The 14,038-nt window shown below is 36.1% G+C and overlaps 1 protein-coding gene across 1 annotated transcript in view; it reads left to right on the top strand.

Annotated features, from left to right (window-relative positions):
* Positions 1-415: 415 nt before the first annotated feature.
* The window catches only part of LOC145670118 (nose resistant to fluoxetine protein 6-like), a 58,227-nt gene continuing 44,604 nt past the window's right edge, over positions 416-14,038 (top strand). The window contains exons 1-2 of the mRNA XM_081738487.1: positions 416-707; positions 2,093-2,346. Of these exons, the coding sequence (XP_081594613.1) occupies positions 416-707; positions 2,093-2,346 (546 nt within the window). The remainder of the gene's footprint in view (positions 708-2,092; positions 2,347-14,038) is intronic.

Consider the following 14,038-nt stretch of genomic DNA (forward strand, 5'->3'; position numbering starts at 1 on the left):
GAGTTAATATAAGATGAAAATAAGTCATGGCGTCACTTAATTAAAAGAAAATATGACTTTTTCTTTTAAATATCTGAATGAGATGTTGTTCTTATCACTAGTAGTGCGAAATATTGTCAATGAAGTATTATCAATGAAGATATAAATGAAAAGAAAAATTAAACAAAACTTATCAACATGTGTTATGTGTACCTTGATCCTTCATTTCCCGTTTTTTACTCTAGATTTGCGGAGATGATAAGAGGAACTTTGTGACGTAATAATTTATTCTTTGGAAATCGCGAAAAATGATTTGAATCGGGGATATCTAATCGATCGTAAACGATAAATCATTGTGCATCTATATATACTCGAAGATTGGAAGCAGTTAAACTATTCATTAGCAGGAGAGGTGTAATTAACAGTTTTAGTCAGCATGAAGAACAATATATTTGTATTTATATTTATTGTAACCACAGTGACTGCCGATGTTACTAAAAGTTTACTTGATGGGACTAAAAGGGAAAATCAAAAACTAATCAGGGACGAAACATGGACAGATTATTTGAATGTAAGAGAAATGAGTCAGTTCATGCAGGAATTGCAAAGCAACATTCCTCTCCAAATATCTCAATTGGCTCTACCGGTGAAAGCCATAGATGAAACTTGCCAGAAGCACAGCCAACTAGTTTTAAGTTCAATATTCAGTGAGTTGTGGGCTCAAAGAAGTAAGTATTCTTTTAAAATGTGTCATAAAATTTTTATTATGGTTTTACATTAATGTTAAAGGAACTGTCATGAGGTTATTACTAAGTATTTGTCGTATTCTATAGTTTCATGTGCATATTAGCTCATTGAATGCAAAGTAGATTTGCCTAGATAACTATTCTAAGCCATTGTTTTGTTGCCACGACTTGGACTCAATCTGAATTTATCTACATACATTTATTATTGACCACTTTCTATCGTTATTCTTCCTAAGGAACGTGCTCCCTGCTTCAGGTAATAGGAAATCGTACAGACTTCAAGAAGATTTTGTAGGTTTTTGTAGACTATCACTTTCTTTCAGAAGAATGCTATTTTTTCTGCGTCTGAATAAAACTTTTTCGATGTAGATGATTTGCTACTACTCAATACTCCAGACATGTTCGTTGAAATGACTAGCGACAGAAAATGGTTAAAAAAAATATGTAGACGAATTAGGGTTGACTTACTGCAAAGAAAGCAACGGCCAAGAATAGTTGTTCAATGAGATCTACACTGTGTCCAATGTCACAATATGTATTTGTGAACTGACATTTTCCTTGTTTCCTTATTATTTATATCATTTTAGGGAGGTTTCAATCATGTGTAATGCTTCACCTTTAAGTAACTAGAAATGTGATAGAAAATTACCTAATCATAATGGAAACAAAACTAATCTAACACAATTCAAATTCATTATAGAACAACAAAAGATCATAATATTTCACCGAATTAATGAACACAAAAAGTAATATGATATTTAGAAAACGTTCCAAAATGGATAGAAAGTATTTTGATTCATCAAATTGACACAGTTACAAAAGTAACATTTATCTTAAATTAATCTGCTACTAAGCTGATTTTTTAAAATGGCTCACACAAATGTTTACCATGTGAGTTTTTGGCTCATATGACAATTACTATTGAATTAATGTATAGTAGGTTATAGAGCCTGGAGAAAATGAAAATTCTGAAATTCGGAACCACATAAACTTTCGAAACCATATGCATAAAATTTTCGGGAAAATACACACTAGCATCATAAATTTCCGAATTCCTTAAGAAAAGACAATGTATGCAGGTTGATTTAAATTTCGACCTAGTCAAACTATTTGCAAACATTACGATTTTTGTGTGTGTGGGATGTGTTTTTGTAAATAATGTTTTCTGTATTGCTACAAAGGCATACAGTGCATGTTATGATATATTTTCTTATGTTCAATCTTGTATGCATATGCTAGTGTATTTCATTTGCAACTTCCAATGTAATGTTCATTTTTTTATTATTAATATTGTACAACTAGCACATGCAATGGAATCTATCTTCTTTTAATAAATATTTATAATAACTTTTTATATATTTCCTCAGTGTTGGATTCGTCTTCGAAACTAAATCCTGGACTTCTGGATATGAATTATATATCCCTTGGGAGTTATGATGAATGTGTGAATGTAGAAGCCTTAGATAACGAAACCCATTTCACGATGTTCAAAGGTCAACATTGCATGGTATCCATTTCATTGAACTGGGGGGAAATATTTCAGAATTATAGTGATCCCAGGTTTCTAGGCATTAACCTTAGTGCTGCAAGAAAGATGCACTTACCAGAAATACTACAAAAGGTAAGTATTTTATCTTTCAAAAATATATTCGAAACTTCTTAATAATCATTATTTGGATAAAAATGTTAACCAAACCAGGTGTATAAGACAAATTGTACAGATGTTAATAATCTCTCATATAGGTGGAATGCAAAAAGAACGAAATGGTGCAGAGTAAGTGGAGAAATGTCAATATTGCTGCACTGAGACAGTACATAATGTGTGATAAGTCTACAAGGATACAAGTCGAGATGTGCCAAGTCTTATGGAGGGAAAGTGAATAAGTTTTGGGAACAGTACATTATAATACTCTCCTGAGTATGCTGTAATACTTACAGCATAGTTAAACATTGGAACTAACACGAATTTGCTGTTGAATACTACGCTGTAGATATCAACGTGATGCAGCATGATCGACCCGAATGGGTATCATGAAGCAAACAGTATCCGAAGTGGGCCACACTGATGCTGACACCAGCGTTGTTGCGCGGAGTTAAATATTGATGGAGTCAAAATAATTCATTCATACAATCAAATCCGATATGGACAATTGAATCCGTACATTCCAACGAAGCATCCATCACACACTTCACGGAATTCTACTCCTGAGTGTAATATAAAAGGCGAATGATCATAAAACTGAAACCAAAATGGAAAACCAAATGCCAAAATTTGCATGCGCTTGTCATTCAATGGAAAACCTAATGCCAAAATTTGTATGAGCTACACCTGTGTATTCACCGTAGACTAGGCGTGCATATTTATATCTAACCGATTTAGTCGGGTAAAAATAAGTCAAAGTTTGACCGAACCGCAAACAAATTGCAATAAAAAGTCTGATGATTTTTTTCTTATTGAAAAGTGTGATAAAAACGATGGAATAAAGTTTACCAATGCTACTGTTGCCGTAATGCCGCCATATTGAAAAATGACCGCCATAGAGGAATTTAGCAGTTTTGTGAAAGGTTGTGCATTTTCTTAGCAACACATGACCAGTGAAGGTATTTTCTTCATAGCTGTTAAGGTAGTCAAATTGTATGTACTATATATAATTTATACAATTGCAACCAATTGTAAGCTAACTGAGATCTATGTAGGGTAATGATAGGCCGGAAAACACACCATTACAATATTGGTTACATATCAATAAGCTTCAATTGTACGTTTTGTTCTAATTTGCTATGAGAGATTGAATCCGAACTCTCATTCATATGAGGTAGCGTTTGTCCACCTTTCACATATTTACTAATCCCACTATCACCTCCTGACTCAAAATCGGTTTGAGTAAATTGTGACTTCGCCTCGGGTTTTGAACCCCATACCTTTCCGGAACGAGTAAGGTGCAAGTCCTTATCTTCTTCAGATTCTGACATTATGAATTATTACAAATATTTGTTGGCAAAACAAATAAATGAAGTTTGTAAAACCTTAACAGAATATAACTGTCCTATTTTTTGTTTTTGTTTTTTTTTTTATTAAATAATAGCACGTACCTGTATTCTTAAGTTCAAGGCTATATACCAGCAATCTATCCCTGTTGTTTATAATCCAATTGATAACACGAAAGACAGACAGGTTTCTTTCACTATCAAGCAAATACAAGTAATAGCAAAGACTAAATGCCCCCGAGCTACTTCGATTAAAGGCCAGAAACAAAAAAACATACGAGAGTGAGTTGACGTAATCTATTATATGTAACCATTTCCTCTCTCCACCCCCACAACCCACAGTAGTAGGGGTCCCGTTATATCGAGCCGAGTCAGCAAAAATTTTCTCGATTCTGATTGGCTGAGAGAGGTCACGTGACGTTAAGCCCCGCCCACGCGGGAAATTCAAATTTTCAGGTCACGTGGTATGACGTCATGAGTCACCCTGTGGGGAAATCCCTCATTCTCTTTTATGACCGGGATTTTTGAAATTTGTTCCCTTTTACGGGTAAGATGTGTGATTCTGATTGGTTGACAGCTGTCACGTGATTTTAGACCCTGCGATATTTGAAATTCGTTCCCTTTTACGGGTAAGATGAATCCTGTACCTTGAATTTGATTGGTTGATAGCGGTCACATGATCTTAGACCCTGGGTTTTGAAATTTGGGTATCCTCTTTGATGAGTACTTTGGTACTACGATACATGATCTTAGACCCGCTACACGCTGAACAGGTCACATGGTATGACGTCATGTTTTACCCTTGCGGGGAAATCCATTACTAATTCGTTTCCTTTTACGGGTAAGGTGAGTGCTTTGGTACCACGATGATAGAGATCACGTAATTTTAGGTCCTAGGATTTTTGAAATTAGGGTGTCCTTTCTGATGTATACTTTGGTATCTCGATTCTGATTTTTTGATAGAGGTCACGTGATCTTAAGCCCTGGGATTTTTAAAATTCGTTCCCTTTTTTTTACGAGTAAGATGAGTGTTTTGGTACCTCGATGCTGATTGGCCGACAGAGGTCACATGATCTTAGACCCGCCACACACCCCATGAGTGAAATATAGAGCGATATGTCGGTGATCCTGGATTTTAGAATTTTGTTCCCTTTTATGGTTATCCTTAAAGTTCCCATGGAGGGCTCAACCTCCTCCTTAAATAACCCTTTTTTTTTGGTATCATGATATTGTACTGAAGTTTACATTAAATATTATCGTTCTCTCTTTGACAGATAAGATGATTACCAGCTTTTTTTACCTTGATGGAGATCCTGTCCTTGAATTAGTTGCCTATGTCTCTGGAAGTAACAATGGTGAAAGAGAGGTGTTGCTTGTAGATTTCTTATAACACATTGTTGTGAGTTTAAGCGATTTATTGCTCAGTAAGCGCTTCATTAATGGAAACAGCGTTGCCAGATTTTTTCTTACCGAAACTGCTCCGATTCTTTTGAAACGGTTCCGCAGAGTACAAGAAATTTTAAACTAAAAAATTTTTCGAACTAAAAAAAAATTTTGTAACTAAAAAATTTTCAAACAAAAAATTTTCGAACTAAAAAATTTTGAAACAAAAAAGTTTCAAACAAAAAATTTTCGAACCCAAAAAAAAATTTCGAATTAAAAAAATTTTGAAACAAAAAAGTTTCAAACAAAAAATTTTCGAACCCAAAAAAAAATTTCGAACTAAAAAAATTGAAACAAAATTTTGTCGAACTAAAACATTTTTAAAAACAAAAGTTTCGAACTAAAGATGTAAATCACATCTAAAAATTTTCAAATCAAACTTTTTATCGAACTAAACTTTTAAAATTTTCGAACTAGAAATTTAAACCAAGTTTAAGAAAAAATCCTAAGAAATGTTTCTCCAGGAATCGAACTCAGGTCTTTCAAACCAAAGATGTGTATGCTAACCGCTTAAATGAATTCGGTTTTAATCGATCTTGGTGGGTTTCGAACCATGGTCCTTGAAAAGGATACACATATACTTTAAGAAAATAAATCTGACAGTGTAACACTTCTCAAATCAAACTTTTTTTTATCGAACTAAACTTTTAAAATTTTCGAACTAGAAATTGAAACCAAGTTTTAGAAAAATCCTAAGAAATGTTTCTCCAGGAATCGAACTCAGGTCTTTCAAACCAAAGATGTGAATCCTAACCGCTTAGCTATGAATGAATTCGGATTTAATCGTGCTTGGTGGGTTTCGAACCATGGTTCTTGAAAAGGATACACATACACTTTAAGAAAATAAATATGACAGTGTAACGTGGATTAAAATAAAATGCTGATAGACTTCTTTGTGTGACGACATAGAAGTACATATGATTGAAAAAATGCAAACGTCAGCGGATCGCATTACTTTAGTTTTACTACGAACGTGTCAGCATGATTCATGCAAAAAAAAGCAAACATTGACATTCTCGTATGGAATATGAGGAAAATGAAATGTCGTCACAGTTACGACAAGTAGTGACATGATCCTGACAGAAAGCATTTTGGGATCAGAACTGTGATACTAGATGTTGTAACTATTGAGAAACTTGAATGACGTCACGATCGATTGTTACACATCGTTTTGGTTCGTGATTCATGACGAAAAGCAGCGAGCGTTTTGATTGGTTCGTTGTGATGTCATTTTATAAATTTCCTCGTTTCTGATTGGCTGACGGTGACGTCGTTTTCACAGCGACCTAAATAAAAATCTAAATTTCATTTTTCAAATCCTACATCGCTCTCAACTATCGTGTGAAGAAGATCTGTTCTTGAAAAGTGTCTTCATTTAAGAAGCTTTACTACACCGACTTTTTGTTCATTGAATTTGAGGTAAGTTCAGTGAGTCACCCAAGATTCCAAAATCATTTTTATTTTATATTTGTGGGCGGATCACGAATACACTGTTTTACTTTTAGTACGAAATATTTAGACTATGAAGAAATTAGTGGAATGGGAAAGTGGAAGTACGAATCAGGAACCCCCACACATTAAAACTAAGCACGATAAATGATATGGTTTAGCGTCCCTTCAGCGAGCACCCGTCGGGAATTGAACCATGGCCAGAAAAATGTGTGCGCTTAGTTTTGAAAAGAATGCATTACAAAATTTCAGAAACTATGTCTGAGAATAATATGGTTCGATTCCCTTTAAAAGCATTAGCGGCCCCTTCAGCTTAACGTGATATTCGAGCAACCGCCCGGGATTGAACATGGGCCAGAGGCGTGTACGTCAACCATTTAGCTTAGTTTTGAAAAGAATGTATGATAACGCATGAGAATATTAAATTTCAGAAAAGACTTGACAGCGATCCGATGTGGGAAAGCAAACCCACCGAGGCTTGAACCAGGACCTTCCACGTCCGAACCATGTACGCTAACCGCTTAGTCACAATAATAATAATAATAAAAAATACGCTATACAGATTTTGTTTCGACAATTACGTATGTGTATCGTTAATGTTCGATGAGTCTCTTCAACTTGCAAACGCATCATTTAAAGGTCGTTGTGAGTGGGAAAAAAAATGCTTACGCGTGCTTTATCACATCTCAGTACTGTTGAAACATTCATTCATGCATTCTTTTTATCACTATAGAATGGTAGGTCAGTTACATGCTGATGTAATGGTTTCGAGTTTGACAACAATAAAACACTCATTTCAGTAACATAATTATTTAAAAAAACTTTGATTTCTAGTACACGTGCTTTCATAATGAGATTCTGAACGTCACCGCCAGGGAATCAAACTCAGGACCTTTACATGAATTGCTTAGTTAAGAATTTATCATGAATGTTATGATTTCCCGGGCTAAGCGGTTAGCATACGTACCTTTGGCGTGGGAGACCCGGGTTCGATTCCCGGCGGGAGCTCATGTGGTTCGGATTCCACGTTAATCAGTAGGTCCACGTCTCATATAGCCTCGCTGCTGAAAGGGACGCTAAACTAAAAATCAAAAAATCAACTCAAATTCACGCTGCTCAATTCCTTTTTTCCCATTACATATTTGTTTTTACCGTACCTGTTTGTTTGTTTTCATTTTTTAATCATGGTCCAATCGGGTTTTACTGTTCGCAATGAAATCACTCGTCAGTATAGACGATTTATGTACGTTTATGTATTATGAGGTGTGCACGTCAACCATTTAGCTTAGTTTTGAAAAGAATGTATGATAACGCGTGAGAATATTAAATTACAGAATAGGCTTGACATGCCCCGACGTGGAAAGCAAACCCACCGAGGCTTGAACCAGGGACTTCCACGTCCGAACCATGTACGCTAACCGCTTAGTCACAATAATAATAATAAAAAAAAATACACTATACAGATTTTGTTTCGACAATTACGTATGTGTTACGCTAATGCTTGATGAATCTCTTCAACTTGCAAACGCATCATTTAAAGGTCGTTGTGAGTAGAAAAAATGCTTACGCGTACTTTGTCACATCTCAGCACTGATGAAACATTCATTCATTTCATGCATTCTTTTTATCACTATAGAATGATAGGTCAGTTACATGCTGATGTAATGCTCTCGAGTTTGACAGCAATAAAACACTCATTTCAGTAACATAATTATTTTTTAAAAAAACTTTGATTTCTAGTACATGTGCTTTCATAATGAGATTCTGAACGTCACCGACAGGGAATCAAACTCAGGACCTTTACATGAATTGCTTAGTTAAGAATTTATCATGAATGTTATCAGGTGATTAAGATTTTTCTTTCTTCTTTTCTTTTGTAGTAAATTCACGCTGCTCAATTCCTTTTTTTCCCACATTACATATTTGTTTTACCGTAATTGTACCTGTTTGTTTGTTTTCTCCTTTTATTAACCATGGCCGAATCGGGTTTTACTGTTCGCAATGAAATCACGCGTCATTATAGACGATTTAACATTGAGGGCAGAATGCTCGAAATTCAATTCAACGCACCGCCCGTAGGAACCGATATCATACAGTATGTACATAATAGTTTCCAAGCAATGCTAGACCATTTGTTAGCCAATGTCGACGATGAGGCGATGGTTGGTTTATCGGTAATATCACCACGGAATACGAATAAACCGTTTTGGGTGAGTTTTCGCCAAGCACGAAACTTGACACTGGAAACGATGTGGGCCTCGTTCGAAAGAGTGTTACAAAGTAACAATGCATTTCTCCTGCACGAACCATTCACGGTTCATTTTCATCGTGTGGATATTCCACGTGGCTACGGATAAGGAGATCGTTTAGCACAAGGAATACTTCAAAATGAAGAATTGTTACGTTGCAAGCGAGGGATTGTACGTGTAAAAAATCAAGATTCAAGGTGCCTGGCGTACGCCCTTGTTATTGCTATTGGCCTGAAAAAATACAAGAATGTAGATGTGAAACGACATAAGCAGTATCAAGATCAATCAAAATGTGTTGTGGACGATGAAGTGAATGCGTTATGTTCAAATGCAGGAGTCACTTTGGATCATGGTGCCAGTGTAAATGAAATTCGACAATTCCAGGCATACCTCAAAGAATATAAAATTACAGTGTATACTAGTTTCACAGGCCGTGACATCATGTACGAGGGACCGAACGACGAAAATCGCACTCCCATAAATTTAATTTGTTTGGCTGGCCATTTTGACATCATCCAATCTTTAACTGCTTGTTTTGCAACCAAGTTCTACTGTGAAGCGTGCCATAAAAAATACAGTGAGCGTAACAGACATGTGAAAAATTGTCCTGTAACATGCTCCAAATGTCTACAGAGACCTCTATGCGACAAGAATCAAACGCTGATATTATGCAACGACTGCAATCGTCAATTTTATGGCGAACAATGTTTTAACAATCATCGTAATATTGTATATCATCGTGGGGAACCTATATGCAAAATGGTGCAGCAATGTACTAGATGTTACAGAGTATATTCTTTTGTACGAAGTGGACAACGACTTCATGATTGCAATGAGATCTTTTGCAATGTTTGTAAGAAGATTGTTCCAGGATCCCATCAATGTTTTATGCTTCCTGATCGACAATGCTTGAAACCTGGTGTTCCTTCACTCATGCACGCAAAGAAAGCCTTGTTGATATTCTATGATATAGAATCTATGCAGGACACGAATATTGGCGATAATACGTATGTACACATTCCAAATTTATTGGTTGCAGAACAAGTATGTTATGCATGTGTTGAAAACAATAATATCCAGCAGTCTTGCAGTACGTGTGGTCAGCGCCAGCATATTTTCCAAGGAGAGGATCCAGTTTATGATTTTCTCCAGTACTTGCGGGAACGGCGTCCCAATATAAATAGGATTTTCTGTGTCGCGCACAACGCTAAGGGATACGATGGACATTTTATCCTAAAGACCATGGTAGAACAATGCCAATGGAGACCTGACGTCATATTAAATGGAACCAAGATACTGAGTTTAACCTTGAATAATCTGACGTTCATTGACTCGTTGAACTTCTTGCCTATGGCATTAAGTAAATTGTCAAAAGCGTTCAATTTACCCGCAACCAAAGGCTACTTCCCGCATTTCTTCAACACCAAGGAGAATCAATCGTATATTGGACCACTTCCAGAAACGAAGTATTATGGTGCAGATGAAATGGCCGTCGAAGACAGAAACAAGTTCATGCAGTGGTACAACGATCATCGTAATGACACGTTTGATTTTCAGAAAGAAATTCTCAAGTATTGTATTCAAGATGTCAATGTACTGCGACAAGCATGCGTTTCGTTTATGACGTCATTTGAAACAGAAACCAAAGTGAATCCCTTCTTGGAGACGATCACGATTGCCAGTGCTTCCAATCTAGTATTTCGCTGGAATTTCCTTAAACCCAACACCATAGGAATTCTACCGGCACATGGCTATCGATGGAGAAGTACCCAATCGATCGCTGCAATGCAATGGCTGGCCTACATTGAAAAAACCGAAGAAAAACAAATCTTACATGCGGCCCGACAAAAAGAAGTGTTTATTGCGGGATTCCATGTTGATGGTTACTACCAAGATCCTGAGACGTTAGAGGAGCACGTCTACGAGCATGCCGGCTGCTTTTACCACGGGTGTAAAGTATGTTTTACTACAGGCCGTAATCAGCCCATCTACAGCAATCCAGAAGACACCATGGAATTCCGTTATGAACGAACACAACGCAAAAATGCAAGACTGCGTGAATTGGGGTATATTGTACATGAAATGTGGGAGTGCGAATTTAATCAGTTCTTAAAACAAAATCCTGCAATGGCGACGTATCTGAAGAATCACCCGTACATGAACCGCAGACCATTAAATCCAAGAGATAGCTTTTTTGGAGGAAGGACCAATTGCGTGAAATTGTACCACCAAGTCGACGAAAAAGCGGGGGAAGTAATAAAATATTACGATATTGTCTCGCTTTATCCTTATGTAAATAAGTGTGGTAAATACCCTGTAGGCCATCCACGAATTTATCTACAGGGTGATGAAAATATACCACCAATAAATAAAGTCAATGGTCTAATCAAAATGACGATATTACCAAGTCGCCATCTTTATCATGGTCTCCTGCCTTACCGATGTAACAAGAAACTACTCTTTCCACTGTGTGCTGCGTGTGCCGAAGAAATGAACCCAGACCCTACAGCAACGTGTACGCACAACGACCAGGAGCGATGCCTCACTGGAACATGGGTATCATATGAAATCCAGAAAGCAGTAGAATTAGGATATCAACCAGTGGAAATTTTTGAAATTTGGGATTATGACATTGAACAATATGATCCCATCACGAAAACAGGTGGCTTGTTCACGGAATATATCAATACGTTTTTAAAATCAAAAATGGAAGCGTCTGGCTGGCCCAGTTCCTGTGTGACCGAAGAAGACAAATCAAAATTCATACAAACCGTCCTGGAGCGTGAAGGTATTGCATTGGATCCGTCCAAAATTGAAAATAATCCTACACGAAGAAGTTTATCTAAGCTTTGTCTTAATGCTCTTTGGGGAAAACTTTCGCAAAGATCAAACTTTAGCCAGACCACAATTATTGATCGGCCGGAAGAATTTTATGAAAAACTCACTTCCCCCGACATTAAACTCCATCAAATTGTACCCATCAATGATACGATGTTGTATGCGTTCTGGGAGTACAATGAACATGTGCCTGTTCAAAACCGAAACACCAATGTCGTGTTAGGTGCATTTACAACATGTCAGGCACGTCTGGAACTGTACAAGTACCTGGAAATGTTGCAGGAACGTGTTTTATATTTCGACACGGATTCTGTGATATTTACGGAGAAGCCCGGGGAGCCAACCATTGAACCTTCAACGTACTTGGGATGCTTATCGGACGAGATGGAGTCTTACGGACCACGAGCATACATCAAGACATTTGTCAGTGGAGGACCAAAAAATTACAGCCTAGAAATATACAATCCGGATACCAACGTCACCAGTTACATATGCAAAATTAGAGGATTTACATTAAATTACAATGCAGGACAACAATTAAATTTCAACACGCTAAAAGAAATGATTACAAATCAATGCCGTGGACAAGTCACCATCACTATCCCCCATAAGATATGCAGGAACAAAGACCATACCATCGTCACACGCAAAGAAGAAAAAATGTACAGTATCCAGTACACAAAACGTCGATTTAAAGAATTCAATTCTTATGATACGGTTCCGTACGGGTACGTTAAAAAACAGAAGATGGAACTGGAAAAAGAAGATGAAGAAGAAAAAACTGTAAATACCCAATAAGGCCGCCATTTCTTTTCCTTTTCCTTTTCTTCTTTCCCTTCCTTAACCACAAAGCAGCAACACCAAGAAGAAAATGAAGTACCCACAAGAGTTCATAAACCATCAACACAACCATCAGTGGAAGAAAATGCAGTCATCTCGTACCGAAGGAGGAACCTTGACCATAAAGGAGCAACACCAAGAAAAATGCAGTACCCAGAAGAGTTCATAAACATCCATCAGTGGATGAAATGTACCCGAGGAGGAAGATGAGCCTAAACAGATCCATCATTTACGAGTAAGTTTTATTTCTCTCTTATCAATATTGACTCATTTTTATTGTTTCAGAAAAAAAAGAAATTCTTAAATTAATCCATCGTTTCTTCTTTTTCTTTCCAGGATACGGCTACAAGATTCGAAGATGATGACGCGTCCAATATATTCATTAACTAGATCCTGTATTTATTATGTTAATAAACATGTATAGGAAGACCACATACCTTTCGTTAAATACAACAAGTTGAAAAAAAAATATGTTTTATTATTTCTTGAAACCCTGAACACTTGTTTTCAAATAAATGGTAATCTTGAAAATTTAAGGTGGAAAATATATCCAAGATTTGGTTTACATGATTTTGTTCGAAAAAATAATTAAAGAATTTTTAGTGTCCAAAATTTGATTTTTTAATTTAGTTCGAAAAATTTTTAATTTGAAAATTTTCAAATGTGGTTTACATCTTTAGTTCGAAACTTGTTTTTAAAATTGGTTCGAATTTTTTTTAAAATTTTTAGTTCGAAAAATTTTGATTTTAAAATTTAGTTCGAAAGTTTTCAGTTTAAAATATTTTTCGAAAAATTTTTAATTTTTTTAGTTCGAATTTTTTTTTGGGTTCGAAAATTTTTTGTTTGAAACTTTTTTGTTTCAAAATTTTTTAGTTCGAAAATTTTTTTTGGGTTCGAAAATTTTTTGTTTGAAAATTTTTGTTTAAAATTTTTTATTTCGAAAAATTTTTAGTTTAAAATTTCTTGCACTCTGCGGAATCGTTTCGAAAAGAATCGGAGCAGTTTAGGTAGAAAAAAAATCTGGCAACACTGTTTCCATTAATGAAGCGCTTACTGAGCGTTTAAAAAATCGCTTAAACTCACAACAATGTGTTATAAGAAATCTACAAGCGACACCCCTCTTTCACCATTGTTACTTCCAGAGACATAGGCAACTAATTCAAGGACAGGATCTCCATCAAGGTAAAAAAGCTGGTAATCATCTTATCTGTCAAAGAGAGAACGATAATATTTAATGTAAACTTCAGTACAATATCATGATACCAAAAAAAAAGGGTTATTTAAGGAGGAGGTTGAGCCCTCCATGGGAACTTTAAGGATAACCATAAAAGGGAACAAAATTCTAAAATCCAGGATCACCGACATATCGCTCTATATTTCACTCATGGGGTGTGTGGCGGGTCTAAGATCATGTGACCTCTGTCGGCCAATCAGCATCGAGGTACCAAAACACTCATCTTACTCGTAAAAAAAAGGGAACGAATTTTAAAAATCCCAGGGCTTAAG

Source organism: Thermobia domestica, chromosome 14 (assembly GCF_964235325.1).
Source record: "Thermobia domestica chromosome 14, izTheDome1.hap1.1, whole genome shotgun sequence".
NCBI classification, from domain to species: domain Eukaryota; kingdom Metazoa; phylum Arthropoda; class Insecta; order Zygentoma; family Lepismatidae; genus Thermobia; species Thermobia domestica.